The sequence below is a fragment of the Mycteria americana genome, chromosome 25 (assembly GCF_035582795.1).
Source record: "Mycteria americana isolate JAX WOST 10 ecotype Jacksonville Zoo and Gardens chromosome 25, USCA_MyAme_1.0, whole genome shotgun sequence".
Lineage (NCBI taxonomy): Eukaryota > Metazoa > Chordata > Aves > Ciconiiformes > Ciconiidae > Mycteria > Mycteria americana.
Window position 1 is genome coordinate 1378313 of NC_134389.1, and position 25259 is coordinate 1403571.

The 25259-nt window shown below is 69.7% G+C and overlaps 4 protein-coding genes and 1 long non-coding RNA gene across 10 annotated transcripts; 4 read left to right on the plus strand and 1 right to left on the minus strand.

Moving 5' to 3' along the window:
* The first annotated feature begins 1065 nt into the window (after nucleotides 1-1065).
* Nucleotides 1066-9737, plus strand: TARS2 (threonyl-tRNA synthetase 2, mitochondrial). Of its 5 annotated transcripts, none has more exons than XM_075525076.1 (18): nucleotides 1066-1160; nucleotides 1330-1538; nucleotides 2002-2125; nucleotides 2217-2338; nucleotides 2416-2533; nucleotides 2893-2957; nucleotides 3055-3133; nucleotides 3226-3372; nucleotides 3483-3581; nucleotides 3841-4007; nucleotides 4103-4265; nucleotides 4349-4486; nucleotides 6916-6993; nucleotides 7098-7198; nucleotides 7295-7396; nucleotides 8189-8261; nucleotides 8692-8806; nucleotides 9576-9737. In XM_075525076.1, the coding sequence occupies exons 1-18, from the start codon at nucleotides 1101-1103 to the stop codon at nucleotides 9722-9724; spliced, it is 2109 nt and encodes a 702-aa protein (XP_075381191.1). In that variant the 5' UTR covers nucleotides 1066-1100; the 3' UTR covers nucleotides 9725-9737. The 5 variants fall into 5 exon arrangements, with proteins under 5 accessions (XP_075381191.1, XP_075381193.1, XP_075381192.1 ...); XM_075525078.1 differs by having other exon boundaries at nucleotides 8698-8806; XM_075525077.1 differs by having other exon boundaries at nucleotides 6919-6993.
* A 1115-nt stretch (nucleotides 9738-10852) lies between these two features.
* On the plus strand, nucleotides 10853-14920 carry ECM1 (extracellular matrix protein 1). The gene is given in 8 exon segments (XM_075524931.1): nucleotides 10853-10982; nucleotides 12072-12143; nucleotides 12667-12824; nucleotides 12826-12972; nucleotides 13064-13453; nucleotides 13934-14154; nucleotides 14519-14606; nucleotides 14699-14920. Coding segments are annotated over 8 exon segments (1296 nt in total). The 5' UTR covers nucleotides 10853-10936; the 3' UTR covers nucleotides 14873-14920.
* Nucleotides 14921-15093: 173 nt separating this feature from the next.
* Nucleotides 15094-15595, plus strand: LOC142420723 (uncharacterized). The gene is made up of 3 exons (XR_012778792.1): nucleotides 15094-15117; nucleotides 15232-15313; nucleotides 15395-15595. It is a non-coding gene; the product is annotated as an uncharacterized LOC142420723 (long non-coding RNA).
* A 4194-nt stretch (nucleotides 15596-19789) lies between these two features.
* On the minus strand, nucleotides 19790-20953 carry RPS27 (ribosomal protein S27). The gene is made up of 4 exons (XM_075525037.1): nucleotides 20862-20953; nucleotides 20531-20639; nucleotides 20309-20419; nucleotides 19790-20013 (listed from the first exon to the last, which is right to left on the minus strand). Exons 1-4 carry the CDS (start codon nucleotides 20865-20867, stop codon nucleotides 19985-19987), a joined length of 255 nt encoding a protein of 84 aa, XP_075381152.1. The 5' UTR covers nucleotides 20868-20953; the 3' UTR covers nucleotides 19790-19984.
* A 227-nt stretch (nucleotides 20954-21180) lies between these two features.
* Nucleotides 21181-25121, plus strand: LOC142420613 (uncharacterized). Of its 2 annotated transcripts, none has more exons than XR_012778784.1 (13): nucleotides 21181-21381; nucleotides 22439-22499; nucleotides 22592-22652; nucleotides 22792-22869; nucleotides 22947-23036; nucleotides 23127-23192; nucleotides 23323-23373; nucleotides 23454-23508; nucleotides 23978-24176; nucleotides 24262-24302; nucleotides 24392-24477; nucleotides 24556-24652; nucleotides 24772-24841. XR_012778784.1 is itself a non-coding variant. In XM_075524727.1 (13 exons), the coding sequence occupies exons 1-13, from the start codon at nucleotides 21258-21260 to the stop codon at nucleotides 24926-24928; spliced, it is 1149 nt and encodes a 382-aa protein (XP_075380842.1). In that variant the 5' UTR covers nucleotides 21181-21257; the 3' UTR covers nucleotides 24929-25121. The 2 variants fall into 2 exon arrangements, 1 of the variants encoding a protein (XP_075380842.1); XM_075524727.1 differs by having other exon boundaries at nucleotides 24573-24652; nucleotides 24772-25121.
* The last annotated feature ends 138 nt before the right edge of the window (nucleotides 25122-25259 follow it).

A 25259-nucleotide genomic window follows, 5' to 3' on the forward strand; every position in this document is an offset into this window, starting at 1 on the left:
AAAAAGAAAAACAAAACAACAAACCCACCCTATGATGATCTCCGCGGACTGTTTGGAGCGAGGAGGGGGCCCCAGCCCTGTCCCCCCGTCACCCACCTCGGGGAAAAAAACAAAAAATCTGTCGTCTGTTGGTTGGTTTTTTGGTTTATTTTGGTTTGTTTTTTTTTTTTTTCCCTTCTTCTTCTTCTTCCCCTGGGAACACTGTTTGACTTTCTACGTGTGTGTATATAATAATCACTTTTTAATTCCATCTCTCGGATCGTTCAAAACGCGCAGACGGAGCCCGCGGGGCTCGGGGTGCTGCCCCCGCCCAGGGCCGCCCCGGCGGCTTTTATATGAAGTTGGAGTTTTACTTGATTTATTTTATTTTTGTTTCGGTTTTTTTTTTTGTTTTTTGTTTTTTTTTTTTTTTTTTTTAGTTGCTAGAATCCATCATATATGTTTGATAAAGGTGTAGGGTTAAATATCTACATAAAAATTACAAAAACGAGCGGGTGGCGCATCCTTTCTTTGTCGCGTGTGCTCGCGGGGGGGGGGGGGGGGGGGTGTCTCGGTCACCTCAGCCCTGAGGGGACCCCCCGGCCGGGACCCCGGGGGCTTCTTCCCGGCCCCGGCCCCGGCCCCGCGGAGCCGGCCGGGCCTCGCACCGAGGCTCACCCCCGGTTCCCCTCCGGACGCCTCGGCCTGTGGGAGCGCCGGGTGCCCTGAGGCGCAAGGACCCGCCGTGACGGGGTCCCGTACCCCCCCTTTCCAGTGTCCGTGGTTCCGTCCAGCCCGCGCGGGGACCGCCGGGTTTCCCCACGGGCGGGCGAGTCCAATGCGGCCTCCCGGGGGGGGGGGTGGGGGGTGGGGGGAGGACGAGGCCGCCCGCTCCCGCCAGACAGTGGCGGGGGGTGGGACCCAGGCGTCCGGCACCGCCCCTGGGAGGGACCCTCCCCTCCTGGCCCCGCCTCTGGGCGGGGGTTCCTCCCCAGGCCCGCCCCTGAGAGTGACGATCCCGCGTCTGGCCCCGCCTCCGGGCGTGGACTACGCCCCTTGGCTCCGCCCCCGCGCGGACCTCCGGCGTCCGGCCAGCGGCGGAAGGGGCGGAGCCTCCCGCCATGCCGTCCGCGCGCGCCGGGGGGCGGCTGCTCTTCGCGGGAGCCCCCCGCCGACACCGGGTGCGCTCGGGCCCGCCCGACCCCCACCCCCCCACCCCCTCCTCACCCCCCCTTCTCCCCCCTGATTCCCACCCCTCTCCCCCGCCCGCCTTTACCCACCGGCACCCTCGCGCTCTGAAGGGGACCCAGGCGTCCTGACCCCACGTTGACCCCTGACCCCCGTCCCCAGGTCACCGGGCCGGACCCCCACCTCGCCGAGCGCTTCCGGCTCTTCCAGCAGCTGCGGGCGGCGCAGGAGCAGCGGGATGGGGCCGGGGCCGGGGCCGGGGCCGGCCGCCCCCCCCCGGGGACCCCCATCCGCATCGCCCTGCCCGGCGGGGGCCGCCTGCCCGGCCGGGCCCTGCAGACCACCCCCTTCCAGGTGGCCGCGCAGCTGGGGTACGTGCAGGCCCCCTCCCCTCCCCAGCCGGGGACAGCCAGGGTCCCCACGGGGTCCCCACGGGGTCTCCACAGTGTCCCTGTGTCCCCACAGGGTCCCCACCCTGTCCCCAGGGTCCCCACGGGGTCCCCACCCTGTCCCTATGGTCCCCAGGGTCCCCACGGTGTCTCCACAAGGTCCCCAACGTCCCCTGGTATCCTCACGCTGTCCCTGTGGTCCCCACGGGATCCCCAAGGTCCTCACAGTGTCCACATTGTCCCCACGAGGTCCCCAGGGTCCCCACAATGCCCCTATAAGGTCCCCAGTGTCCCCAGGGTGTCCCCAGGGTCCCCACGAGGTCGCCAGGGTCCCCATGGTGTCCCCAGGGTCCCCCACGAGGTCCCCATACTGTCCCTACGGTCCTCACGATGTCCCCACGAGATGCCCAGGGTCCCCACGGTGTCCCCCCCGGTGTCCCCACAGCGGGGGCCTGGCAGAGGCGGCGCTGGTGGCCCGGGTGAACGGGACCCTCCAGGACCTCGACCGGCCCCTGGAGAGCGACGCCGACCTGGAGCTCCTCGACTTCTCGACGCCGGAGGGACGGACGGTGAGTCCCACGGGACACGGGGGCCGGGCCCGCGTCCCACTCCCCTCACAGCATGTCACCCGTGTCCCCCTCTCCACGTTCCACCCCCCAGGCTTTCTGGCAGTCCAGCGCCTGCGTCCTGGGGGCGGTGGCAGAGCAGTTTTTCGGGGCCACGCTCTGCAGCGCCCAGGCCACCGAGGACGGCTTCTTCTGCGATGTCCACATGGGTGACAGGTAAGGAGTGTGGGGGGGGACGCACACGCACGTCCCCCGTGGGGCGCGGTGTCCCCAGCCCGTCCCCACGCCCGCAGGACGGTGCAGCGGGGCGAGCTGCCGGCGCTGGAGGACGCTTGCGCGGCTTTTGCTCGCGCCGGGCACCGCTTCGAGCGCCTCGAGGCCACCCGCCAGCAGCTGGCCGAGCTCTTCAAGGTGAGACCCCCGGCGTGTCCCCTCCCCGGTGTGTCCCCTCCCCATCACGGGATGGGGCAAGGGAGCCCAGCTTGGGGACATCGGCACCCTCCTGGTTGGGGTTATGGACCAGGGTGATGCTAATGGGGACCAGTGTCACCCCCGTCGATGTCACCCGTGCCGCTGTCACCTGCCTCGGTCCTCCCCGCCCCCAGCACAGCGTCACTGCCCCTCGGTGTGTGTCCCCTCGGTGTCACCTGTGTCACTGTCACCCGCCTCGGTCCTTCCCCCCCGCCCCCAGTATGGTGTCACCCCCCCTCAGCGTCACCCGTGCCACTGTCACCCACCTCAGTGTCCGTCCCCCGTGTCCCCCTCCCCAGCACAACAGCTTCCAGCTGCAGCAGATCGAGGAGGAGGTGACGTCCCCTACGGCCACCGTCTACAGGTGAGCGCGGGGGACACCGTGGGGGGGCCCATCCGGTCAGGGCCGGGGCCGTGCGGTCCCCGCGTCCGTCCCCACGTCCATCCCTCCGTCCCCGCAGGTGCGGTCCCCTTCTCCAGCTCTGCCGCGGTCCCCTCCTCCGGCACACGGGGCTGATCGGAGCCCTCCGCGTCCTGACAGTAGGTTTAGACGTGGGGCGGGGCGGGGGGGACACAACACCCCGATATCCGGACCCCGCTGATGTGTCCCCCCCCACCCCGCGCCACGGCAGAGCTCGGCCGCGTTTTGGCAAGGAACCGGGGGCCGCCGGTCGCTGCAGCGCGTCACCGCCGTCGCCTTCCCCAGCGCCCGGGATTTGGCCGACTGGCAGCAGGCGCAGGACGAGGCCGCCCTGCGGGATCACCGTCGCATCGGTCGGGTAAGCCCCACGCGGGGTATGTGGGGGGGGGGGGTGGGCGTTACTGGGGGGTCGCCGGCGGCTGCCGGCGACCCCCCAGTAACGCCCACCCCCCCCCACCACCATCGCAGGACCAGGAGCTTTTCTTCTTCCACAAGCTCAGCCCCGGCAGCTGCTTCTTCCTGCCCCGCGGCGCCCACGTCTACAACACCCTCGTTGATTTTATCAGGGTACGCCCCCCCCCCCGCCCCGCCCCAGGGGGGGAGAAATCGGGGTCTGCCTTTGCCCCCCCACCCCACTGCGCAGACCCAGACCCTGCCTGTGCCCCCCCACCGCACCCTGACCCCACCCCGCCCCCCTCGCACCCCAAGTCCCTGCCGTGCCCCATCCTCGCAGCGCCCGTGGCTGTATCTCTCGGAGCACCCGCAGTCCCCCCCCCGGCATGGGTGCCGTGGGGCTGAGCTGACGTCCCTGTCCCCGTCCCCGCAGAGCGAGTACCGGGCGAGGGGCTTCTGCGAGGTGGTGACCCCCAACGTGTTCAGCCCGCGGCTCTGGGAGCTCTCGGGGCACTGGCAGCACTACGGCACCCACATGTTCTCCTTCACCGCCGGCACCGAGACCCTCTCCCTCAAACCCATGAACTGCCCGGCCCACTGGTGAGTGGGGGGGTGGGGGGGGGACGGACACGACACACGGGGACGTGGGGGAGACGCAGGGCGACGCGTCTGACCGTCCGTCTGTCCCTCCGCAGCCTGATGTTCGCCCACCGGCCGCGGTCGTGGCGGGAGCTGCCGTTGCGCCTGGCCGATTTCGGGGTGCTGCACCGCAACGAGCCCCCCGGTACCCTGACGGGGCTGACGCGGGTGCGGCGCTTCCAGCAGGACGACGCTCACATCTTCTGCACGCTGGAGCAGGTGAGCGGCCCCGCGTGCGTGTCCCCACGTCCCCCGCCACCGTGTCACCCCCCCCCTCCTCCCCGCTGACGCCTCGTCCCCAGCTGGAGGGGGAGATCGACGCCTGCCTGGACTTCGTGCGGGCGGTCTACGCCGTGCTGGGCTTCTCCTTCCGCCTGGCCCTGGCCACCCGGCCCCCCGGCTTCCTGGGGGACCCCGAGACCTGGGACCGCGCCGAGCAGGTGGGACAGGGACGGGGACAGAGCGGGGCCCGGCCGCGGGCGCTGTCCCCGGCTTCGCGTCCCGGATTTGCCGCCGCGTCCCCTGCGGCGCGCCCCACGCGTCACCTCCTGCCTTGGTGGCGTGTCCCCTGCGGTGACCCCCCTTTGTGTGCCGTGCACCGCGTCCCAGCTTTGTCCCCGTGTCCCATACACCGCGTCCCAGCTTTGTCCCCATGTTCCATGCGCCAGCTTGGCCATAACGTCCCCTGCAACGTGCCCTGGGCATCGTGTCCCAGCTTTGCTGGTGTGTCCCCTGTGTCGTGTCCCCTCCCTGCTGCGTCCCCAAGTCCTGGGCATCGCGTCCTGGCTGTGCCCAGGTGTCCCACGCAGCACGTCCCCTGCGCCGTGTCCTGGCCGTCGTGTCCCAGCTTTGCCCCCGCGTCCCGCTCTGCTGTCGCGTCCCCTGTGTCACGTCCCACACGGTGTCCTGTGCGTCACCTCCCAGCTGTGCCATTGCGTCCCGTGCGGCGTGTCCCATGTGTCACCTCCCGGCTTTGCTGTCGTGTCCGTATCCGTGCAGCGCGGCCCCTGCATCGCGTCCCTGTGTCACACCCGTGCAGCGCGGCCCCTGCATCACACCTGTGTGTGGTGCCTGTGTCACACCCCCCCTGTGTCCCCTGCATCACATCCCCTGCGTCGTGTCCCCACGCTGTGTCCCCTGCGCTGTGCCTGCGCATCGCGTCCCGTGTTGTGTCCCTCCATCGTGTTCCCTGCCTTGTGCCTGTACGTTGTCACCTGTCCCCTCTCGTGTCCCCTGCGTCGTGCCTGTACGTTGTCCCCTGTGTCCTGTCCCGTGTCCTGTCCCGTGTCATGTCTCCTGTGTCGTGCCTGTGTATCGCGATCCTTGCGTTGTGCCTGTACGTTGTCCCCTGTGTCCTGTCCCTTGTCCTGTCCCCTGCGTCGTGCCTGTGTATCGTGATCCCTGCAACGTGCCTGTACGTTGTCACCTGAGTCCTGTCCCCTGTGTCGTGTCCCCAGCATCCTGCCTGTACTTTGTGTCCCCTGCGTCATGTCCCCTCTGTCGTGTCCTGTGTTGCCCCTGCATTGCGCCCATACATCGTCCCCTGCGTCGCCCCCGTACATCGTCCCGTGTCACATCCCCTGCATCGTGTCCCCTGCATCGCCCCCGTACGTCATCCCCTGCGTCACATCCCCTGCGTCGCGTTCCCTGCATCGCCCCCGTACATCGTCCCGTGTCACATCCCCTGCGTCGCACCCGTACATCGTCCCATGTCACATCCCCTGCATCGTGTCCCCTGCGTCGCGTTCCCTGCGTCGCCCCCGTACATCGTCCCCTGTGTCACATCCCCTGCATCGTGTCCCCTGCGTTGCCACCCGTACATCGTCCCGTGTCACATCCCCTGCATCGTGTCCCCTGCGTCACATCCCCTGCATTGCATCCATGCATCGTCCCCTGTGTCACATCCCCTGCATCGTGTCCCCTGCGTTGCTTCCCCTGCATCGCACCCATGCATTGTCCCATGTCACATCCCCTGCGTCGCATCCCCTGCATCGTACCCGTACGTCGTCCCCTGTGTCACATCCCCTGCATCGCACCTGTACATCGTCTCCTGTGTCACATCCCCTGCGTCTTGTCCCCTGCGTCTTGTCCCCTGCATCGTGTCCCCTGCATCGCACCCGTACATTGTCCCCTGCGTCGCGTCCCCTGCATCGTGTCCCCTGCATCGCATCCCCTGCATCGCACCCGTACATCGTCCCGTGTCACATCCCCTGCGTCGTGTCCCCTGCGTCGCCCCCGTACATCGTCCCCTGCGTCGTGTCCCCTGCGTCGTGTCCCCTGCATTGCCCCCGTACATCGTCCCCTGCGTCGTGTCCCCTGCGTCGTGTCCCCTGCATCGTCCCCGTACATCGTCCCGTGTCACATCCCCTGCATCGTGTCCCCTGCATTGCCACCCGTACATCGTCCCATGTCACATCCCCTGCGTCGCATCCCCTGCATCGCAGCCGTACATCGTCCCCTGCGTCGCATCCCCTGCGTCGCCACCCGTACATTGTCCCCTGCGTCACATCCCCTGCGTTGCGTCCCCTGCGTCGCCACCCGTACATCGTCCCATGCCACATCCCCTGCGTCGTGTCCCCTGCGTCGTGTCCCCTGCGTCGTGTCCCCTGCGTCGCACCCGTACATTGTCCCCTGCATCGTGTCCCCTGCGTCATGTCCCCTGCATCGCACCCGTACATCGTCCCGTGTCACATCCCCTGCGTCGTGTCCCCTGCGTTGCCCCCGTACATCGTCCCGTGCCGCATCCCCTGCGTCGCGTCCCCTCCATCACTCCTGTCCGTCGCGTCCCCTGTGTCACACACCCCCTGCGCCTCGTCCCTTACGTCGTTTGTGTGTCCCCCCCCCCCCCCCCCCCCGTCTGTCCCCGCAGCAGCTGGAGCGGAGCCTCCGTGCCTTCGGGCAGCCCTGGGAGCTGAGTCGGGGCGACGGCGCCTTTTACGGCCCCAAGGTGAGAGGTTTTGCGGGGTGGGGGGGTCCCGAAGGGTCCCGGTTTGCCCCGGAGGGGCAAACCGGGACCCTTCGGGACCCCCCCACCCCGATTATTCCCGATAGATCGATATCCGGATCCGGGACGCGCTGGGGCGGCAGCATCAATGCGGCACCGTCCAGCTGGATTTCCAGATGCCGGAGAGATTCGAGCTGGAGTACGCCAGGTATGGGGGAGAAACAGGATTGGGCCCGTGGCGAGGGGGGGGGGGGGGGGGGTCTCCCTGCACCCCCCCCGACCCCCCTGGTGTCCCCCTTTTTAGTGCGACGGGGGGGACGGCGCGGCCGGTGCTGATCCACCGAGCGGTGCTGGGCTCCGTCGAGCGCATGGTGGCCGTGCTGGCCGAGAGCTGCGGTGGCCGATGGTGAGGAAGGCGGGGGGGGGGGGGGTGTCCCCGAAGGGTCCCCCCCAAAAAAAGTCACACCTAAGGGCTGTAAAAGGGGTACCCTCCAATCCCTGGGGCACCCCCTCCCAATCCCCTGGGTCCCCTCATCCCCAGCGTCACCCCTTTCCCAGGGCTCCCCTATTTTGGGGCATCCCCTGGTCTTGGGGACACTCCTGTTCTGGGACGCCCCCCCCCCCCCCAATCCCTGGGGACACCCCTCCAAACCCAGGGGCACCCCCAATCCCTGGGGACATCCTCCCCAATCCCTGGGGACAGCCCCCCAAACCCAGGGGCACCCCAATCCCTGGGGACAACCCCCCCCCAGTCCCCGGGGACAGCCCCCCCCAATCCCTGGGGACAGCCCCCCAAACCCAGGGGCACCCCCATCCTGGTGGCACCCCCAATCCCTGGGGACAGCCCCCCAAACCCAGGGGCACCCCAATCCCTGGGGACAACCCCCCCCCAGTCCCCGGGGACAGCCCCCCCCAATCCCTGGGGACAGCCCCCCAAACGCAGGAGCACCCCAATCCTTGGGGACAGCCCCTGCAATCCCTGGGGACAGCCCCCCCAAACGCAGGAGCACCCCAATCCTTGGGGACAGCCCCTGCAATCCCTAGGGACACCCCCCAAACCCAGTGGCACCCCCAATCCCTGGGGACACCCCCCAAACCCAGGGGCACCCCCATCCTGGGACCACCCCCCTCAATCCCTGGCTCATCCCATCCCTGATGTCACCCCCTGATGTCCCCCCCCCCCGATGTCACCCCCCAGGCCGCTCTGGCTGTCCCCGCTGCAGGCGATGGTCATCCCGCAGGCACCCGAGGTCGAGGACTACGCCCGGGAGGTGAGCGTGCCCCCCCCGGCTCCCCCCAGCTGTCCCCCGTGTCCCCCCTCATGTCCCCCCCATCCCCCTGAGTCCCCCTGCGTCCCCCCGTGTCCCCCCCATCCCTCTTTGTTCCCCCGTGTCCCCCTATCCCCATGAGTCCCCCAGCATCCTCCTGTGTCCCCATGTCCCCCCCATTCCCCCCCCCATTCCCCCCCCCCATTCCCCCCCCATTCCCCCCCATTCCCCCGTGTCCCCTCACATCCCTCCTTGTCCCTCCATGTCCCCCCCGTCCCTCCCATCCCTCCATGTCCCCCATCCCTTCTTGTCCCTCCGTGTCTCCCCGTCCCTCCGTGTCCCCCCCATTCCTCCATGTCCCCCCCCCATCCCTTCTTGTCCCCCCCCGGCCCCCCCATCCCTCCGTGCCCCCCCCGCTGACGCCGTGGGGCAGGTGCAGGCCGTGCTGCGGGGGGGTGGCCTGGTGGCCGACCTGGATGGGGACGCGGGGGCCACCCTGGCCAGGAAGATCCGCCGGGCCCAGCTCGCCCACTACAACTTCCAGCTGGGTAAGAGGGGGGGACACACACCCCAGCCCCCCGGGCCCCCCCGGGCCCCCCCGGGGACTGGCTGTGCTGAGTCAGCAGCACCCGACCACCCCCAACGCAACCTGGGAGCTGCTGGGGGGGGGGGGAGCAGTGGGACCCCCCTGGGCTCCTTCCAGGACCCCGCAGGAACCCCCTGGGACCCCTCTTGAGACACCCCCCCCCCCCCAGCACTCTTCTGGGACCCCCCCCTTGGGACCCCTCCCTTGGGACCCCCCTGGAACCTCTCTGAGACCCTCGTGGGACCTGTCCTGAGACCCCCCCCTGAGATCCTGAGACCCCCCCCTTGGGACCCCCCCGTGATCCCCTGTGAGCTTCTGCCCCCCCCCCTTGGGACCCCCCTTGGGACCCCCCTTGGGACCCCCCTGGGACTCCCCCTTGGGACCCTCCTGAGACCCCCCCCCCTGCCTTGGGACCCCCCGCAACCCCCTGCCCCCCCCAGAACCCCCCCTGGGACTCCCCCTGTAGACCCTCCTGAGATCCCCCCCCCCCCGGGACCCGCTGGCCCCCCTGTCCCTGGGTGCTGGCCGCGGGGGTGGGGCTGCGGGTGCACACGTGGGGGACGTGTGGGTGCGTCCGTGGGTGGGTGCACGTGTGGGGGAGCGTGCCGGCCACGTGGGGGGTGCATGTGCAGGGCAGGGGTGACACGAGGGGGGGCTGTGGGGGACAAAAGGGGTGGTGGGGGGGGACACACACACACACGTGCCCCCCCCACACCCCCCGTCCCCCGCAGTGGTGGGCCCGCGGGAGCGGGCACGCGGCACCGTCAACGTCCGCACGCGGGACAACCGGCGGCTCGGGGAGCGCGACCTGCGCTGGGTGCTGCAGCGGCTGCGGGAGCTGCGGGACGCCCGCGTCCCCAACGCCGAGGAGCGCTTCTGACCCGTGTCCCCCCCCCCCCGCGTGTCCCCCTCCCCGCGTGTCCCCCTCCCCGGGGCATCGGCCATCATCATCGGCATCGTCGTCCCCCTCCCTGACACCCATTAAAGCGCTGGGAAACGGTGCCGGGCTGCGGCAGGAGCTGAGACCGCGGCAGCTCGGTGCATCTCCCGGACCCCTCGGTGCTGGGAGCACCCCTGGGTGTCCTGGGGTGGGGGGGACGGGACGCCTGGGTCCCCATTCCCCCCACCCCCAGACGCCTGGGTCCCCCCCCCCCCGCGATGTCTGGGTCCCCCGTTCCCCCCCCCTGACGCCTGGGTCCTTCCCACTTGGGACTTCCCCATGCAGACGCCTGGGTGGCCCCCCCCCCCCCGGGGTGGGGGGGGGACGGGGGGGGGTTGCGCAAACCCACGTCACGTTGTCGTGGGGTGTTGGGCAATCATGGGGGGGCCGGGGCTGTTTTTCCCCCTCCCCGGGCACCTGCCCAAAAGCTTGGGCTCAGCCCGGAGCAGGATGTGGCTGTGCTGCAGGGGACGGGGGGGGGGGGGGGGTCACTGCGACCCCCCCCAGTGACCCCCACCCTGCGTCCTGGGGTGAAGGGAGGTGACCGAGGCCGTGACATGCTCCTGCCACCGCTGCCCTATGCAGCAGGGTCTCCCAGCGTGGGATGGGGGACACAAGCTGAGCCCCCCCCCCCCTCCCCGGGGGGGCTTCCTCCATGGGTGCCCCCCCCCTCTGGCTCCTGCCGGCGCCGGGAGTGACTCACCGGGTGGGGCACGCCCCAAAACGGGGCGAAAACCACAAAAATCCAGCTGCTTCCCCCTGCGGTGACGCAGGGGTCCTTGGCTGGGGGGCGGGGGGGCCCGAGGCCCCCCAGGGGGGAGCACACGGGGCCCCCGGGGTGGGGACAGAGCCCCCAGGGTGGGGACAGGGTCACCGGGGTGGGGACGGGACCACTGCAGTGTCCCCAACACCCGCCACCACCACCACCCCCCCCCTGCCCCCGGCGGTCGGGGTCGGGGTCGTGCCCGTGGCCCCGTTTGGGGGTGCAGGATGGAGCGCAGCCCCCCGGGCCCCCCCGCTGCCCCCCCCCCCCGGCCCCGCTGCGACGTCAGGGCCGTGACTCAGCCCCGCAGGATCCGTCCCCGTCCCCGCGCCCGCCCCGGCCCTTCATAAAGCGGCGGAGCCGGCAGCGGCCCCACAGCGCCCGCCGCCATGGCCACCTTCGGCCTCCTCCTCCTCCTCCTCCTCGGTGCCGCCGGTGAGTCCCGCGGCCCCGACCGACGCCAGGGCCCCCCCTGCATGGCTGGGTCCCCTCCCCAGACACCTGGGTCCCCTCTTGGGTCCCCTCCCCAGACACCTGGGTCCCACCCGGGACACCTGGGTCCCTGCCCACACACTTGGGCCACCTCCCCGGACACCTGGGTCCCCACCCGCATGCCTGGGTCCCCTTCCCAGACACCTGGGTCCCCTCCTGGATGCCTGGGTCCCCTTCCCGGATGCCTGGGTCCCCTTCCCAGACACCTGGGTCCCCTTCCCGGATGGCTGGGTCCTTTCCCAGACACCTGGGTCCTTTCCCAGATGCCTGGGTCCCCTTCCCAGACACCTGGGTCCCCTTCCCGGATGCTTGGGTCCCCTTCCCAGACACCTGGGTCCCTTCCCCAATGCCTGGGTCCCCTCCTGGATGCCTGGGTCCCTACCCACACATTAGAGCCACCTCCCCGGACACCTGGGTCCCCACCCACATGCCTGGGTCCCCTTCCCGAATGCTTGGATCCCTTCCCTGGACACCTGGGTCCCTTGCCCAGGCACCTGGGTCCCCTTCCCCAATGCCTGGGTCCCCACCTGCACACCTGGGTGTCCTCCCCGGACACCTGGGTCCCTACCCACACATTAGGGCCACCTCCCCGGACACCTGGGTCCCCACCCACATGCCTGGGTTCCCTTCCCGAACGCCTGGGTCCCTTCCCCAGGCGCCTGGGTCCCTCTCCGGACACCTGGGTCCCCTTCTGGAACACTTGGGTCCCTCTCCACACATCTGGGTCCCCACCCGCACGCCTGGGTCCCCTTCCCAGAACACTGGGTCCCTCTCCAGGCACCTGGGTCCCTTCTCCAGACACCTGGGTCCCCTTCCCGAATGCTTGGGTCCCCCCCCTGCATGCCTGGGTTCCCCTTCCTGGACACCTGGGTCCCTGCCCACACATTTGGGCCACCTCCCCAGGCGCCTGGGGCCCCTCCCTATTGCGGGACTCCAAACCCGTGGGATTGGGGGTCCCCACTTGCGTCCCCCCCCGGGTGGGGGTGTCCCCACTGACCCCCTATCCACCCTGTCCCCTCTCCCCGGTGACAGTGGTGGCACGGGAGCAACCCCAGCACATGGCGCAGGAGAGACTGGACCTGCAGCACCCCCACATCGAGCAACGTGAGGGCAGGGACAGGGGGGACACAGTGGGGGGACACCCTGGGATGGGGTGACATGGGGGGGGACATGAGGGGGACACCCAGGGATGGGGGGACACAGTGGGGGGACACCCCGGGATGGGGTGACATGGGGGGGGACATGAGGGGGACACCCAGGGATGGGGGGACATGGGGGGGGACATGAGGGGGACACCCAGGGATGGGGGGACATGGGAACAGCCAGGGTTGGGGACACGGGGATACCCTGGGGTGGGGACATGAATGGGGGGGATATGGGGACATGGGGGGGGGGACATGGGGGGAACACGGGGGGGACGCCTTGGGATGGGGACATGGATGGGGGCGACACGGGGGACATGGGGACAGCGAGGGTTGGGAATGGGGGGACGCCGTGATGGGGGGGCTGGACACAGGGACAAGGAACAAATGGGGATGGGGGGGCCACATAGGGACAAGCGTCACCTGGGGACAGGGCAGCGGGGACGCCCCCCGCCGCGTCCCCACACCCCGCTCCCCCCTTTCAGTGCTGCAGAAGGAGCAGGACCCCCTGCTGCTCCCCAACGTCCTGGCAGAGGCACCGGGTGCCACCGTCCCCCTGCACTCCCCCCCAGGCTGGGCCACCACCCTGGACGGCTTCCCCCCCGCCTGGCCCGTGGCCGACGCTGTCACCCGCCACTGCCGCCAGCCCCCCCGCCCCCCCCCCGCCCCCCCAGCTGCCCCCCACCGCCTTCGCCCACCTGCACCGGCAGGCAGCCGCGCTCGACGCCCTCCGGCCCCGCCTCAACGCCTGCTGCCAGCACCAGGCCCCGCTGCCCTGCGCCCGCCGTGCCGTGAGTCCCCGGGGGGGGGGACACAACGTGGGGACACCTTTTGGGGGGGGGGGGGGTGTGACACACAGAGTCTGACCCCGCTGTCCCGCAGTGGACGGACGTGCTGGACGGATTCTGCACCGATGAATTTGGGGTGAAGACGCGGCAGTTCCACTGCTGCCGGCAGCAAGGCGCGGCACGCCGCCGCTGCTTCACCCAAGACCCCGACGCCATCGCTGCCGCTGCCACCGCCCAGGCCGCCGCCGCCATCGCCGCCGCCGTCGCCACCGCCACCGCCTGGGACCCCGCTGCCGAGCCGCCCTTCCCGCCCGGCGAGCCCACCGATGCCAACATGGGCAACATCTGCGGGTTGCGGGAGCTGCGCCCCGGCCCCCCGGGCCCCGCCAGCCCCTCCGGCCCCCGCGTCCGCCTGCGTCTGCGCCTGGAGCGTGACTACGGCCGCTGCTGCCGCAACAGCAGCCTCGCCTGCGCCCACAACGCCGTGAGCGCCGGGGGGACGCGGGGGGGGACGCGGGTGGCGAGGAAGGACCCGGGTGTCCGGGGGCAGGGGTGGGGGGGACCCAGGCATCCAGGAGGGTCCCAGGCAGCCGGGGGCTGGGGGGACCCGGGTGTCCGGGAGGGTCCCAGGTGGTAAGGAGGGAGGCAAGCACCCGGGAAGGTGGCCCAGGTGGCCAGGGTGGGGACCCAGGCATCCGGGAAGGGGACCCAGGTGTCCGGGCGGGGCCCCGTGTGTTTGGGAGGGACCCAGGTATCCAGGAAGGGATTCAGGCGTTTAGAAACCAGGGAGGGACCCAGGAATCCGGGAGGGACCCACGCGTCCGGGGAGGGGACCCAGGTGTCCCCGGAATGACCCGGGTGCCCGGGCAGTGACCCCGGCGTCGGGGGGGGGGGACGGGACGGGGGGGGGACCCAGGCGTCCGGGTGCCCCGACTGATCGCGCCCCCCCCCCCCTTCCCCGCAGTGGCGGAAGGGGCTGGACCGGTTCTGCCGGGAGGAGGCGGCGGTGAAGACCCGGCAGCACCGGTGCTGCCAGCGCGGGGGGAGCCGCGCCCGGGGCCGCTGCTTCGCCGCCGCCGCCCCCCACCCCGCCTACGACCGGGAGCTGCACAACGTGAGCCTGGCCCGGCCCGGCCCCGCGCTGCTCCGCTCCCTCTGCGCGCCCACCCGCCTGCTCACCAAGAGGTGGGTGCTCCCCCACCCCGGGACCCCCCCCCCTCCCCCCATCCCCGGTTCCCCCTCTCCGGGACCCCGGCGTCCCCGGGACGGATCCACGGGGCGGGGGCGCCCCCCAGCGGCTGCGGGCGGTATCGTGGGGGGGCACGGAGGGATCCAGGAGTGTGGGGGTGCCCCCCCCCAGCAGGGAGGGACCCCCCCTCCCCCTCCCCCTCCCCCATAGCCCCCCATCTTAGACACACACCCCCCCCCGCATGCCCCCCCCATCAGGGAGGGGACCCAGGCCGCCGGGCCCCCCCCCCCATCTCAGAGGGGACCCAGGCCCCCACCACCCCACCCAGGAGTGACCCCCCCCCGTGTCCGTGTCCCGCAGGAGGCCGGTCCCGGAGCTGCTGGGGGCCGTGACGGCGGCGTGCTGCCCGCTGCCCCCCGGGGAGCAAAGCGCCTGCGCCCACGAGCAGGTGAGTGCGGGGGGGGGGGGAAATCCGGGGAGAGGGGGGGGTCCGGGGGCCCCCCACGGCCACCCTGACCCCCCCCCCCGCGTTGTCCACAGCTGTCCCAGGCCATCGCCACCCTCTGTGCCACCCCGCGGGACGCCTGGCGCGACCCCCAGGGCTGCTGCTCGCGGGGGGACCCCGAGCGGCGCCGCTGCTTCGACACCGCGTACCTGGGGCGGGTGACCCTGGGGGCCGCTGTGCCCCCCCCGCCCCCCGGCCACGACGAGTAACCCCCCCCGGGGCGAGGGGGGCAATAAAGGGGCTGTGGTGTCACCTCCGAGCGCCTCGGTGTCCCCGTTGTTGGGGGGGGGGAGGGGGGGGGGGTGTCCCCGTGCCTCAGTTTCCCCATAGTGTGTGTGGGGGGTCCCCCGTGCCTCCGTGTCCCCATGGGGGGGTGGCAGTGTCCCCCCGTGCCTCAGTTTCCCCATAGTGTGTGTGTGGGGGGGTCCTCCCGCCATGCCTCAGTGTCCCCACAGTGTGTGGGGTCCCCCCCGGGCTTCAGTGTCCCCGTGGGGGGGTGGGAGTGTCCCCCCGTGCCTCAGTGTCCCCACAGTGTGTGGGGTCCCCTCGTGCCTCGGTGTCCGCATAGTGTGTGTGGGGGGTCCCCCGTGCCTCAGTGTCCCCATGGGGGGGTGGGGGTGTCCCCCTGTGCCTCAGTGTCCCCATGGGGGGTGGCAGTGTCCCCCCGTGCCTCAGTTTCCCCATAGTGTGTGCGGGGGGGGTCCTCCCGCCATGCCTCAGTGTCCCCACAGTGTGTGGGGCCCCCCGTGCCTCAGTGTCCCCATGGGGGGGTGGCAGTGTCCCCCCATGCCTCAGTTTCTCCATTGGGGGAGGGGGGGGGCCGTGCTTCAGTGTCCCCATTGGGGGGATGTCCCCCTGTGCCTCAGTGTCCCCACTGTCCCCATAGAGTGTGTGTATGGGGGGGGTCCCCCGTGCCTCAGTGTCCCCACAGTGTGTGGGGTCCCCCTGTGCCCCAGTGTCCCCATAGCGTGTGTGTGTGTCCCCTCGTGCCCCAGTGTCCCCGTAGCGTGTGGCACCCTGCCCGTCCCCCAGTGTCCCCACAGTGCGTGTGCAGGGTCCCCCCGTGCCTCAGTTTCCCCGCAGGCCCCGGGGCGTGGCGGGGCGTGGGGCCGGGTGCCGGGGTGTTTGTGGTGTCGGGATGCGGCAGGGCCCGGATGTGACACAGGGTGTTTGGCTATCGGGGTGCACCCCGCTCACCGCAGGGACCCCGGCGTCCGGGGGGGGGGCCCACGAGTGGGCACGCGTGACCTGGTGTCCCCTGGGGTGTCCCTGTGCCCCCCCATGCCCCCTACATTCTCATGTCCCCACAGGGTCACTGTCACCTGTGTCCCCCCCCATTGCCATGATCCCAGGGTGTCCCCACGTTCCCCCACGTCCCTACGTCCCCCATGGTGTCCCCATGTCCCCCCCGGGGGTGTCCCCGTGTCCCCCCCACGTCCCTACATCCCTCACAGTGTCCCTGTGCCCTCCCCCCCGGCGTGTCCCCATGTCCCTACATCCCCCCGGGGTGTCCCCATGTCCACCCATGTCCCTACAGCCCCCACGGTGTCCCCGTGCCCCCCCCCTCCCGACCCCCCGGGGTGTCCTCATGTCCCTACACCCCCCACGGTGTCCCCATGACCCCCCCCGGGTTGTCCCCATGTCCCTACATCCCCCACAGTGTCCCCGTGTCCCCCTGGGGTGTCCCTGTGTCACCCCATGTCCCTACATCCCCCAAGGTGTCCCCGTGTCCCCCTGGGGTGTCCCTGTCCCACCCCCCCCCAGGGTGTCCCCATTTCCCTACATCCCCCACAGTGCCCCTGTCCCCCCCCAGGGTGTCCTCATGTCCCTACACCTCCCACTGTGTCCATGCCCCCCCCCCCCCCCCCCGGGGTGTCCCCATGTCCCCCCATGTCCCTACCTCCCCCACGGCGTCCCCGTCCCCCCCCTCCGGAGTGTCCCCATGTCCCTACGTCCCCCACGGTGTCCCCATGCCCCCCCCCGGGCTGTCCCCATGTCCCCCCATGTCCCTACATCCCCCACAGCGTCCCCGTCCCCCCCCCCCCGGGCTGTCCCCATGTCCCCCCATGTCCCTACGTCCCCCACGGTGTCCCCGTCCCCCCCCCCGGGCTGTCCCCATGTCCCCCCATGTCCCTACGTCCCCCACGGTGTCCCCATGCCCCCCCCCGGGCTGTCCCCATGTCCCCCCATGTCCCTACATCCCCCACAGCGTCCCCATGCCCCCAAGATGACAACTGGGGAAACTGAGGGGCGGGGGGGCTGGGCGGGGGGGCTCCCCTGCTCTCATGGCTGCACCCCTCTTTTTTGCACCCCCAGTTTTACCTCCCCCCCTTTGCACCCCTTCTTTCTACCCCCCCATTTTTGCCGCCTCCCCTCTTCTTGCCCCTCCTGTTGCCCCCCCTTTTCTTACACCCCCCCCTTTGCATGCCAGTTTTGCACCCCCATTTTTAACCCCTATTTTGCCCCCCATTTTGCGCTCTTTCTGCCTCCCCCCTCACTTTAGCCCCCCCCCGCCATGGGCAGCAGCGAGTTGCGGGGTGACCCCATCATCCACCCCCCCCCCCCCGTGCCTCAGTTTCCCCTCCAGCAGCTCAGGCTCCCTGAGGGTTCCCTGGGGGGGTGTTGGGGGGTCCCGGGGGGGGGGATGTTGGGGATACCAGGGGGGTTGTTGGGGGTCCCTGGGGGGGGTGTTGGGGGGTCCCAAGGGGGGGGAACCCGGGGAGGTGTTGGGGGGTCCCAGGGGGGTATTGGGGGTCCCGGGGGGGGTTGGGGGGTCCCAGGGGGGTGTTGGGGGTCCCTGGGGGGGTGTTTGGGATCCCGGGGGGGTGTTGGGGGGGTCCCAAGGGGGGGGGAACCCGGGGAGGTGTTGGGGATCCCGGGGGGGTGTTGGGGGTCCCAAGGGGGGGGAACCCAGGGAGGTGTGGGGGGTCTCAAGGGGGTATTGGGGGTCCCGGGGGGGGGTTGCGGGGTCCCGGGGGGTATTGGGGGTCCCTGGGGGGGTGTTTGGGATCTCAGGGGAGGTGTTGGGGTCCTGCCTCCTCCCCCACACCCTCTGTCTGCCCTTCCCCGCATCCATCTGCCCCGGACCCTCCAGCTGTCCGTCTGTCCACCCTTCCCAGGGTTGGTGTCCCTCCCTCCATCCGTCCGTCCTTCCACATGTCCTTCCCTAGAGCCACCCACCCCCAGATACCCTGTCCGTCTGTCCGTCCGGCCAGCCGTCTGTCCAGAGCATCACGGACAGTTTGGGTGGGGAGGGACCTTCCAAGGCCACCTCGTCCACCCCCCCGCCGTGACAGGGCCATCTTCCACCAGATCAGGTTGCCCAGAGCCCCGTCCAGCCTGGCCTTGAACGTTCCCAGGGACGGGGCATCCCCCGCCTCTCCGGGCAACCTGGGCCAGCGTCTCACCAGCCTCAGCGCAAACAATTTCCTCCTTAAATCTCGCCTGAATCTCCCCTCTTTTAGTTTAAAACCATCACCCCTTGTCCCGTCGCTACGAAAAGGGCCGGGTCCTGCCCTTGGGCCACAGCAACCCCAGGCAACGCTGCAGGCGTGGGGAAGAGCGGCTGGAAAGGACCCGGCAGAGAAGGACCTGGGGGTGTTGGTCGACAGCGGCTGAATATGAGCCAGCAGTGTGCCCAGGTGGCCAAGAAAGCCAACGGCATCCTGGCTTGTGTCAGCAATAGCGTGGCCAGCAGGAGCAGGGCAGCGATCGTCCCCTGTACTGGGCACTGGTGAGGCCGCACCTCGAATGCTGTGTTCAGTGTTGGGCCCCTCACCACAAGAGAGACATTGAGGGGCTGGAGCGTGTCCAGAGAAGGGCAACGGAGCTGGGGAAGGGTCTGGAGCACAAGGCTGATGGGGAGCGGCTGGGGGACCTGGGGGTGTTCAGCCTGGAGAAAAGGAGGCTGAAGGGAGACCTCATCGCTCTCTACAGCTGCCTGAAAGGAGGGGGTAGAGAGGTGGGGTCGGTCTCTTCTCCCAGGTCACAAGTGATGGGATGAGAGGAAATGGCCTCCAGTTGTGCCAGGGGAGGGTTAGACTGGATATGAGGAAATTTTTCTTCACTGAAAGGGTTCTCCAGCACTGGCACCGGCTGCCCAGGGCAGTGGTGGAGTCCCCATCCCTGGAGGTATTTAGAGGACGTTTGGATGAGGTGCTCAGGGACGTGGTGTAGTGGTGGCCTTGGCAGTGTTGGGCTAACGGTTGGACTCGATGATCTTAAAGGTCTTTTCCAACCTCTACAATTCTGTGAAAAAGTCCGTCCCCACCTCATAAGCACCAAAAGGAGCAGTAAGGTCTCCCCGGAGCCTTCTCTTCTCCAGGCTGAACCCCCCCAGCCCGTCCTCACAGCAGAGCTGTTCCCTGAGGAGCCTCTGACCAGGTTCTTCTCTTCCCTCTCTTTGCTGTTTCACATCCACGGTTACAGTCCTCAGTCAGTAAAAGAGGTTTGTAGCTCAGTAATTATCATTTATGGACAGCCAAAATGCATAGTTTGGGGTTTTTTTCCCCGTCTAATGCATAGTTTGGGGTTTTTTTTCCCCGTCTAAGCTTTACAACCAATTAGGCACCTCTGCTTTTCACATTCCTGAGCTGCGGAAAACAAACTTGGGTCATTCTAGACAAGATCGGAACCGGCAGCGATCGCTTCTCTTGAGCCTTCATCCCCTCGGTGAGGAGCCGACCCGAACTCAGCCAGAGGAAACGGGTGACAAGAAAGGAAACCTTCCGCTTGCGACTCCCGTATCGCCAGTTGAAAGCGGCTACTTGGGAATACTCGGATATTCGGAGCAGCCTCCCTGTATTTCCCGCCTCGCGGGATACTCCTCCCCTCCTGCAGCTTCCCAGCGTGAAACAGGGCTCAGCCGGGGCTCTGGAATTAGGGAAATAAATCCCTACACGTGGAAAATGCGGTGTTACAGCGGCGAGAGATCCTCCGCTGCACATGGGGATGGTTTAGTTTCTGGCCTGAATAAAAGGAAGCATTTTGTTTGTCTCAAAGATTAATATCTGTCAAATTCCATCGCTTAACTACCCGGGGGAGACAAAAACCAACTTTGGAACTGCTGCCAAACCACCCGTCTCTCACAGCGACGAACCCGAGCATTAAAACCAACCCGATTCATGTGTATTTTATCCAAAATTTATTGACACCATGATGGGTGGTGCTACAGGGACAGTATGAAAGTCACATTTGCGGTTGGCTTTCTGTGGACGCCTGCCCACGGGCTGGGACACGCAGCTCTGCGATGGCAGCCCCTGCTCTCGTGCTCTGTGAAGCCGCCTGTGCCAGTAGTGCCATCCATCGCTCGCCCCCTTCGCTCAATGCTGCTTTCGTCTGAAGGAGCAGCCTAAGAAGAGGAAAAAAAAAAAAACAAAAACCAACCCAACCCACGCAGAGCGGTCAGAAACACTGCAGCCTCTTCAAAGCCCTTCCCTACAGGTATCTCCCCATCTCGCCAGCCCAAATTCAGCACTTTTTGGCTGGTTTTAAGCAAAAAAGCACCACGTCCGTTCTGAAAGCGCCCGCAACCGAGCGGCTTTTAGAATCTTCCAGCCCAGGAGAACCGCATCTCCACAAGCCACCTCGGGAGCTCCCCGAGGCGGGGGGGGGGCCGTAAGCCGCCCCCCGGCCCTGCTACCCACCTTCTGTCAGCCTCGCCTTGCCCCCCGTGGGCTGGCACAGCACGGTCGAGCAGCCCACGCACAAAACGACGGTCTGAGCGTGGCTAAACACCGTAGTGATCTTGTAACAACCTGCCGGGAAAGGGAGAGCTCTGAGGGAGGCGGGGGGGGGGGGCACCGGGACCCGTTGCTCCCCCTCCCCGGGTCCGCCCGCCCGCCCCCCGGCCCTGCCCGCCGCCCTACCCGGGCACTTGACGTCCATGAAGTAGGAGTTGGGGCTCTGCACCAGCCGCTTCTTCTTGTGCTTCCTCTTTTCCTCCTCAGGGGAAGGGTGCAGCAAATCCTTCGCTAACTGCGGGGACAGTCGCGGTTAGCGCCCGGCCCCCACCCGCCGCCATCTTGGGGCCCCCGCCGTGGAGATGGCGGCGGTCACGGCCCACCCCGCAGCCCCGCCGGGCCGACAACCGGGCGCGCCCGCCTCCCACCCTCCTCCCTCCCTCCCGTGCCGCGGCGCTGGGCCCCGCCCGGTCTGGAAGGGGGCCGGGGCCGGGGCCGCGGCCGGCGCCGCACTCACAGGCATGTCGGCGTGGAGGCAGCCGCGACCGAAAAGGGGCCAGACCGGAAGCGGGAGCCGCTATATCCGCTGCGGGGTTCCCCGCACGGGCGGAAGTGAGGCGCGGCCGCGGGGCGGCGCCATGTTGGGAAGGTCGCCGAGGGGGCGGCCATGTTGAGGAGGTCGTTTGTGCGTCGCCATCTTGGGAGGGGCGCCCGTGGGGAGGTAGGGCCACGAGAGTCGTGACGTCGGGTGATCGCTGCGGTGACGTCACGGGGGGGAGGGTGACGTCATGGCGGCGGGGCCGGGCTCGGCGCGAGTCCCCGCCTGGGGGTGGGCGGGCCGGGGCCGGGGCCGGGCCGGGCCGGGTCCCGGTGGCGGCGGCGGGGGAGAGCGGCCCGGCGGCGGGCGGGGGCCATGGCCAAGGCCTACGACCACCTCTTCAAGCTGCTGCTGATCGGGGACAGCGGCGTGGGCAAGACCTGCCTCATCATCCGCTTCGCCGAGGACAACTTCACCAGCACCTACATCTCCACCATCGGTGCGTCAGCGGCACCCCCGGGGACACCCCCCCCCCCCCCGGGGACCCCCCACCGGGGACCCCCTCCCCGGGGACCCCCCCCCCCGGGACTTACCGGCCCCGGGAGAGCGGTGCTTCTCCTCCCGCCGGGTCCCCACCGCGCAGCCCGGGGCGGCTGGACGGGGGCCGGGGCGGCTGGGTCCGCTCCCATCGCCCGCCGCCCTCCTCCTTCCCCCGCCTGCCTCCTGCCCGCACCCCGGCACCGGCAGGACGGGGACGGCACCGGGAACGCCGCCGGGGACACGGCTGCGCCGCGGGGCAGCTCTGAGCCTCGTCCCGGCCGGTGAACCAGGGCTCTGAGCCATTTCCAGGGGCTCCGTCACGAAGGAAGCCAGCGCGGTGTGGCTGTGCCGGCCACGGCTCGACGCTGGTCCTGCCCCGCGGCCGCCACCCAACCGGGACCCCGCTGCCCGCCGCCCCGTCCTCCTCTTCCTCCTCTCCTCCGAGTTTCCACCGCGCTGGTAAAGCCATTTCCTGAGCCTGGAGCAGCCGCCCCGGCACGGCCCGTGCCATAAATTCCGGCGCGGACATGCCGGCTGCCAGCTGCCGGCTAGGCCGGGGTCCAGGCTGTGTGCCCCGCCATCATCCCCCCGGCCTGGGGCTCCAGCCCTTCCTCCTCCTCCTCATCCTCTCCGGCCCCCGAAACGGGGCTGAGCCGAGAGGGGGTGCAGGGAGGTGGGAGTTTTGGGGGGGGGGGGTGTCATCTGCCGGCTTTTGGGGCTCCCTCCGTCTCTTCTCGCCCGCCGCCGTGGGCAGCATCGCAGGCAGCAGTGCGGGGTGATGCCATCCTGCAGGAATGCCGCGTCCGGCACGCTCGGGGATGCCGGTGACCCGCTCCCACCCGCTGCAGCCGGTGCCAGGCCTGGACTTTGCCCCCCGCCCCCCCCCCCCGCCCGCTCTCCCAGGATGCCAGATGGTTACTGGGAAAATGGAGACTGGGACTGGGAGTGGAGCCGTTTACGGCATCCCTTCCCGGTGCCGCCCCGGCATCACCGGCCCCGTCTCTCTCTTCTTCCAGGGATCGACTTCAAAATCCGGACGGTGGACATCGATGGGAAGAAGATCAAGCTGCAGGTCTGGTAAGTTGGGGGGGGTGTGTGTGTGGAATTGGGGACCCCCCCCCCGCTTCCCACCGAGCTGCCCTCACCCCCCTCCTCTCCCTCTCCCGCAGGGACACGGCGGGACAAGAGCGCTTCAAAACCATCACGACAGCCTATTACCGCGGAGCCGTGGTATGGAGAGGGGGTGCCGGCAGCCCCCAGAAGGGCTGGGGCAGCTTGGGGGGGGGCCGCACCCGCCTGGGGATGAGACACCCCCCCCCCCAAGCTGGGACCGAGGGTCCCTGCCCCACTGACTGCGCCGTCCTGGCAGGGCATCATCCTGGTGTACGACATCACCGATGAGAAATCCTTCGAAAATATCCAAAACTGGATGAAAAGCATCAAGGAGGTGAGTGTGGGCCGGGGCTGGGGACACGGGGGGGGGGCCGGGGAGGGGGGGTCCTGCCCGTCCTCTCCTGCCTGCAGAACGCCTCTGCCGGGGTCGAGCGTCTCCTGATCGGCAACAAGTGCGACATGGAGGGCAAGCGCAAAGTGCAGCGGGATGCGGCCGAAAAGGTAGGGGGGGCACCGTGGGGCTGAGGGGGGAGGGGGGGAAGACCACCCCCCCAGCACCCGGGTCAAAGGGGGGGGCCCCTTGTTCCGCAGCTGGCGAAGGAGCACGGGATCCGCTTCTTCGAGACCAGCGCCAAGTCCAGCGTGAACGTGGAGGAGGTGAGAGGGGGCCCCAAATGCGGGGGGGGGGGGGGGGTGCACCCCCCTACGGGAGCAGCACAGGGGAGGGTCCCCATCCCCCGGGGGGGGTCCCCGGGTGCTGCCTCCGCTGACCGTCCCCTCTCCCCAGGCCTTCAGCACGCTGGCGCGGGACATCCTGCAGAAATCCTCCCGGAAAGCGGTGAGTGGGGCCGGGGGGGGCCGGGCGAGGGACCCCCCCCTGCTCCGGCCCCCTCTGACCCCCTCCCCTCCCTCTTCCAGGCCCCCAGCAGCAGCAAGCCCCTGCTGGAGCCCGGCCCCCCGAGGAAAGCCGGGGGTAAATGCTCCCTGGCGTAGGGCCGCCGCCGCTGCCCCCCCCCCCCGCCGCCGCTGCTCCCCCCGCTTGCCCCGGGGCAGCGCGGGCGCCTCTCCGGGGGGGCGGCCAGGGGGCTCCCGACCGGAGCGGAGCGGGGGGGAGAAGGGCTGACCCCCCCGGTCCGCACCTCGTGCCATAAAGCCCAGCTTGTGCCTTGCCCCGTCTCCGGTGTCTCTGTTGGGGACGCGGGGGGGGGGTGTGTGTGTGGACGGGCCCGGCGGGGGGAACCGGGGACGGAGCGGGGGGGGCCGAGCTCCCCGGGCGCGCCGGGGCCGTGCGAAGCCCCGCCCCTTCGCTCAAAGCCACGCCCCTTCGCTCAAAGCCACGCCCCTTCGCTCAGGTCACTCCCTGACGCTCGAGTCACGCCCCGTCCCTCCAGCCCCGCCCCCGCCCGAAACTCCGCCCCGCCGCAGCCCCGCCTCCCGTCCAGGCACCGCCTCCTCGTTGACCCCGCCCTTCTCGCCTGCCCCCGCTTCTCCCAGCGGCCCCCGCGCCTCAAGATGGCGGCGCTGCCAGAAGCGCAGGGCCCGGCCCGGTAGTTCCGCCGCGCCCATGGGGCCCCGGGGCTCCGCCGGGCCCCGCTGCTGCGGCCTCTACGCCGTCCTGGGCGCCCTGGTCTGCGGCCTGCGGTGAGCGGGGCGGGTGGGCGCGAAGCGCGGCCCGGCCAGGCCCGGAGAGCGCGGCCCTGACGGCGTCTCTGCTCTCTCTCCACAGGCCGGCGGCGGCGATGGCGGCGAGCGATGAGAGGCGGTCGGGTAGGTGCGGGGCCGGGCTCGGCGGTGGGGGGCCGGGGGGCTCGGGGCCGGGCCGGGTGGGTTCCTGGCTAGGCCCGCTCTCTCTGCAGCGAGCCCGGTGGCGGCCACGCCGTGCTGGCGGGTGGAGGACTTCGTGGTGGCACAGGAGTGCGCCCGCTGCTCCAGCTTCGAGGTGGTGAGTGTCCTCAGCCCCTCACCCGGTGGGCTGGCGGGGTCGGGGGGCAGGTCCTGCCCCCGGCACGGTCTCCGACAGACCCTTCTCGGTTGCAGAAGACGATAATGGAGTGCAGCCCCACGGGCTTCGTAGAGAAAATCAGCTGTGCCACCTCCAAGAGGGATGAATTCAAGAGGTGGGTGCGGGCCCTGGGTGGGGGGGACGGGGCAGCCGTGAGCCCCGGGGGAGACGGGGGGGGGGATTTGGGGCTGAGGCCGTTTCCTCCGGGGTTCCTAACTCTCCCTATGGGCGCAGCTGTCGCTCCGCAGTGATGGAGGCGCACGTTTTCTGGAGGTTCGTGGGCACCATGATGTGCGTGGCCACCGTCTTCGCGGTGCTGGTGGTGTGTCGCCAGCGCGTGCTGGACAGGAAGGCTCTGGAGAAGGTCCGCAAGCAGATCGAGTCCATTTAGCAGAGCCCGGCTGCCCTGGAGCGGAGGACTCTGCTCGCCCGCTGCTCCCAACCGGCTGGGAGGAGGAACGGGTGCCTGGGGCAGGCCCTGCTCTGCTCCGGGAACACGGAATCCTGCCGGGAGCTGCCCTCCGCTGCCCCAGACGCCCCTGGGGCGCACAGTGTGTAATAAATCCTGATCGTTGTCACCGGAACGACGCTGGCATTTGTCCCTAGGAGGACGGGAGTGACGCAGGGCTGTGCTGCCGGCTCTGCGCCCCCGTTGGAGCCCCGGGGGGGGTCCCCGTCCCGCACGGCCACACCCCAGGCAGCGCGGCGGGCTCAGCGCTGAC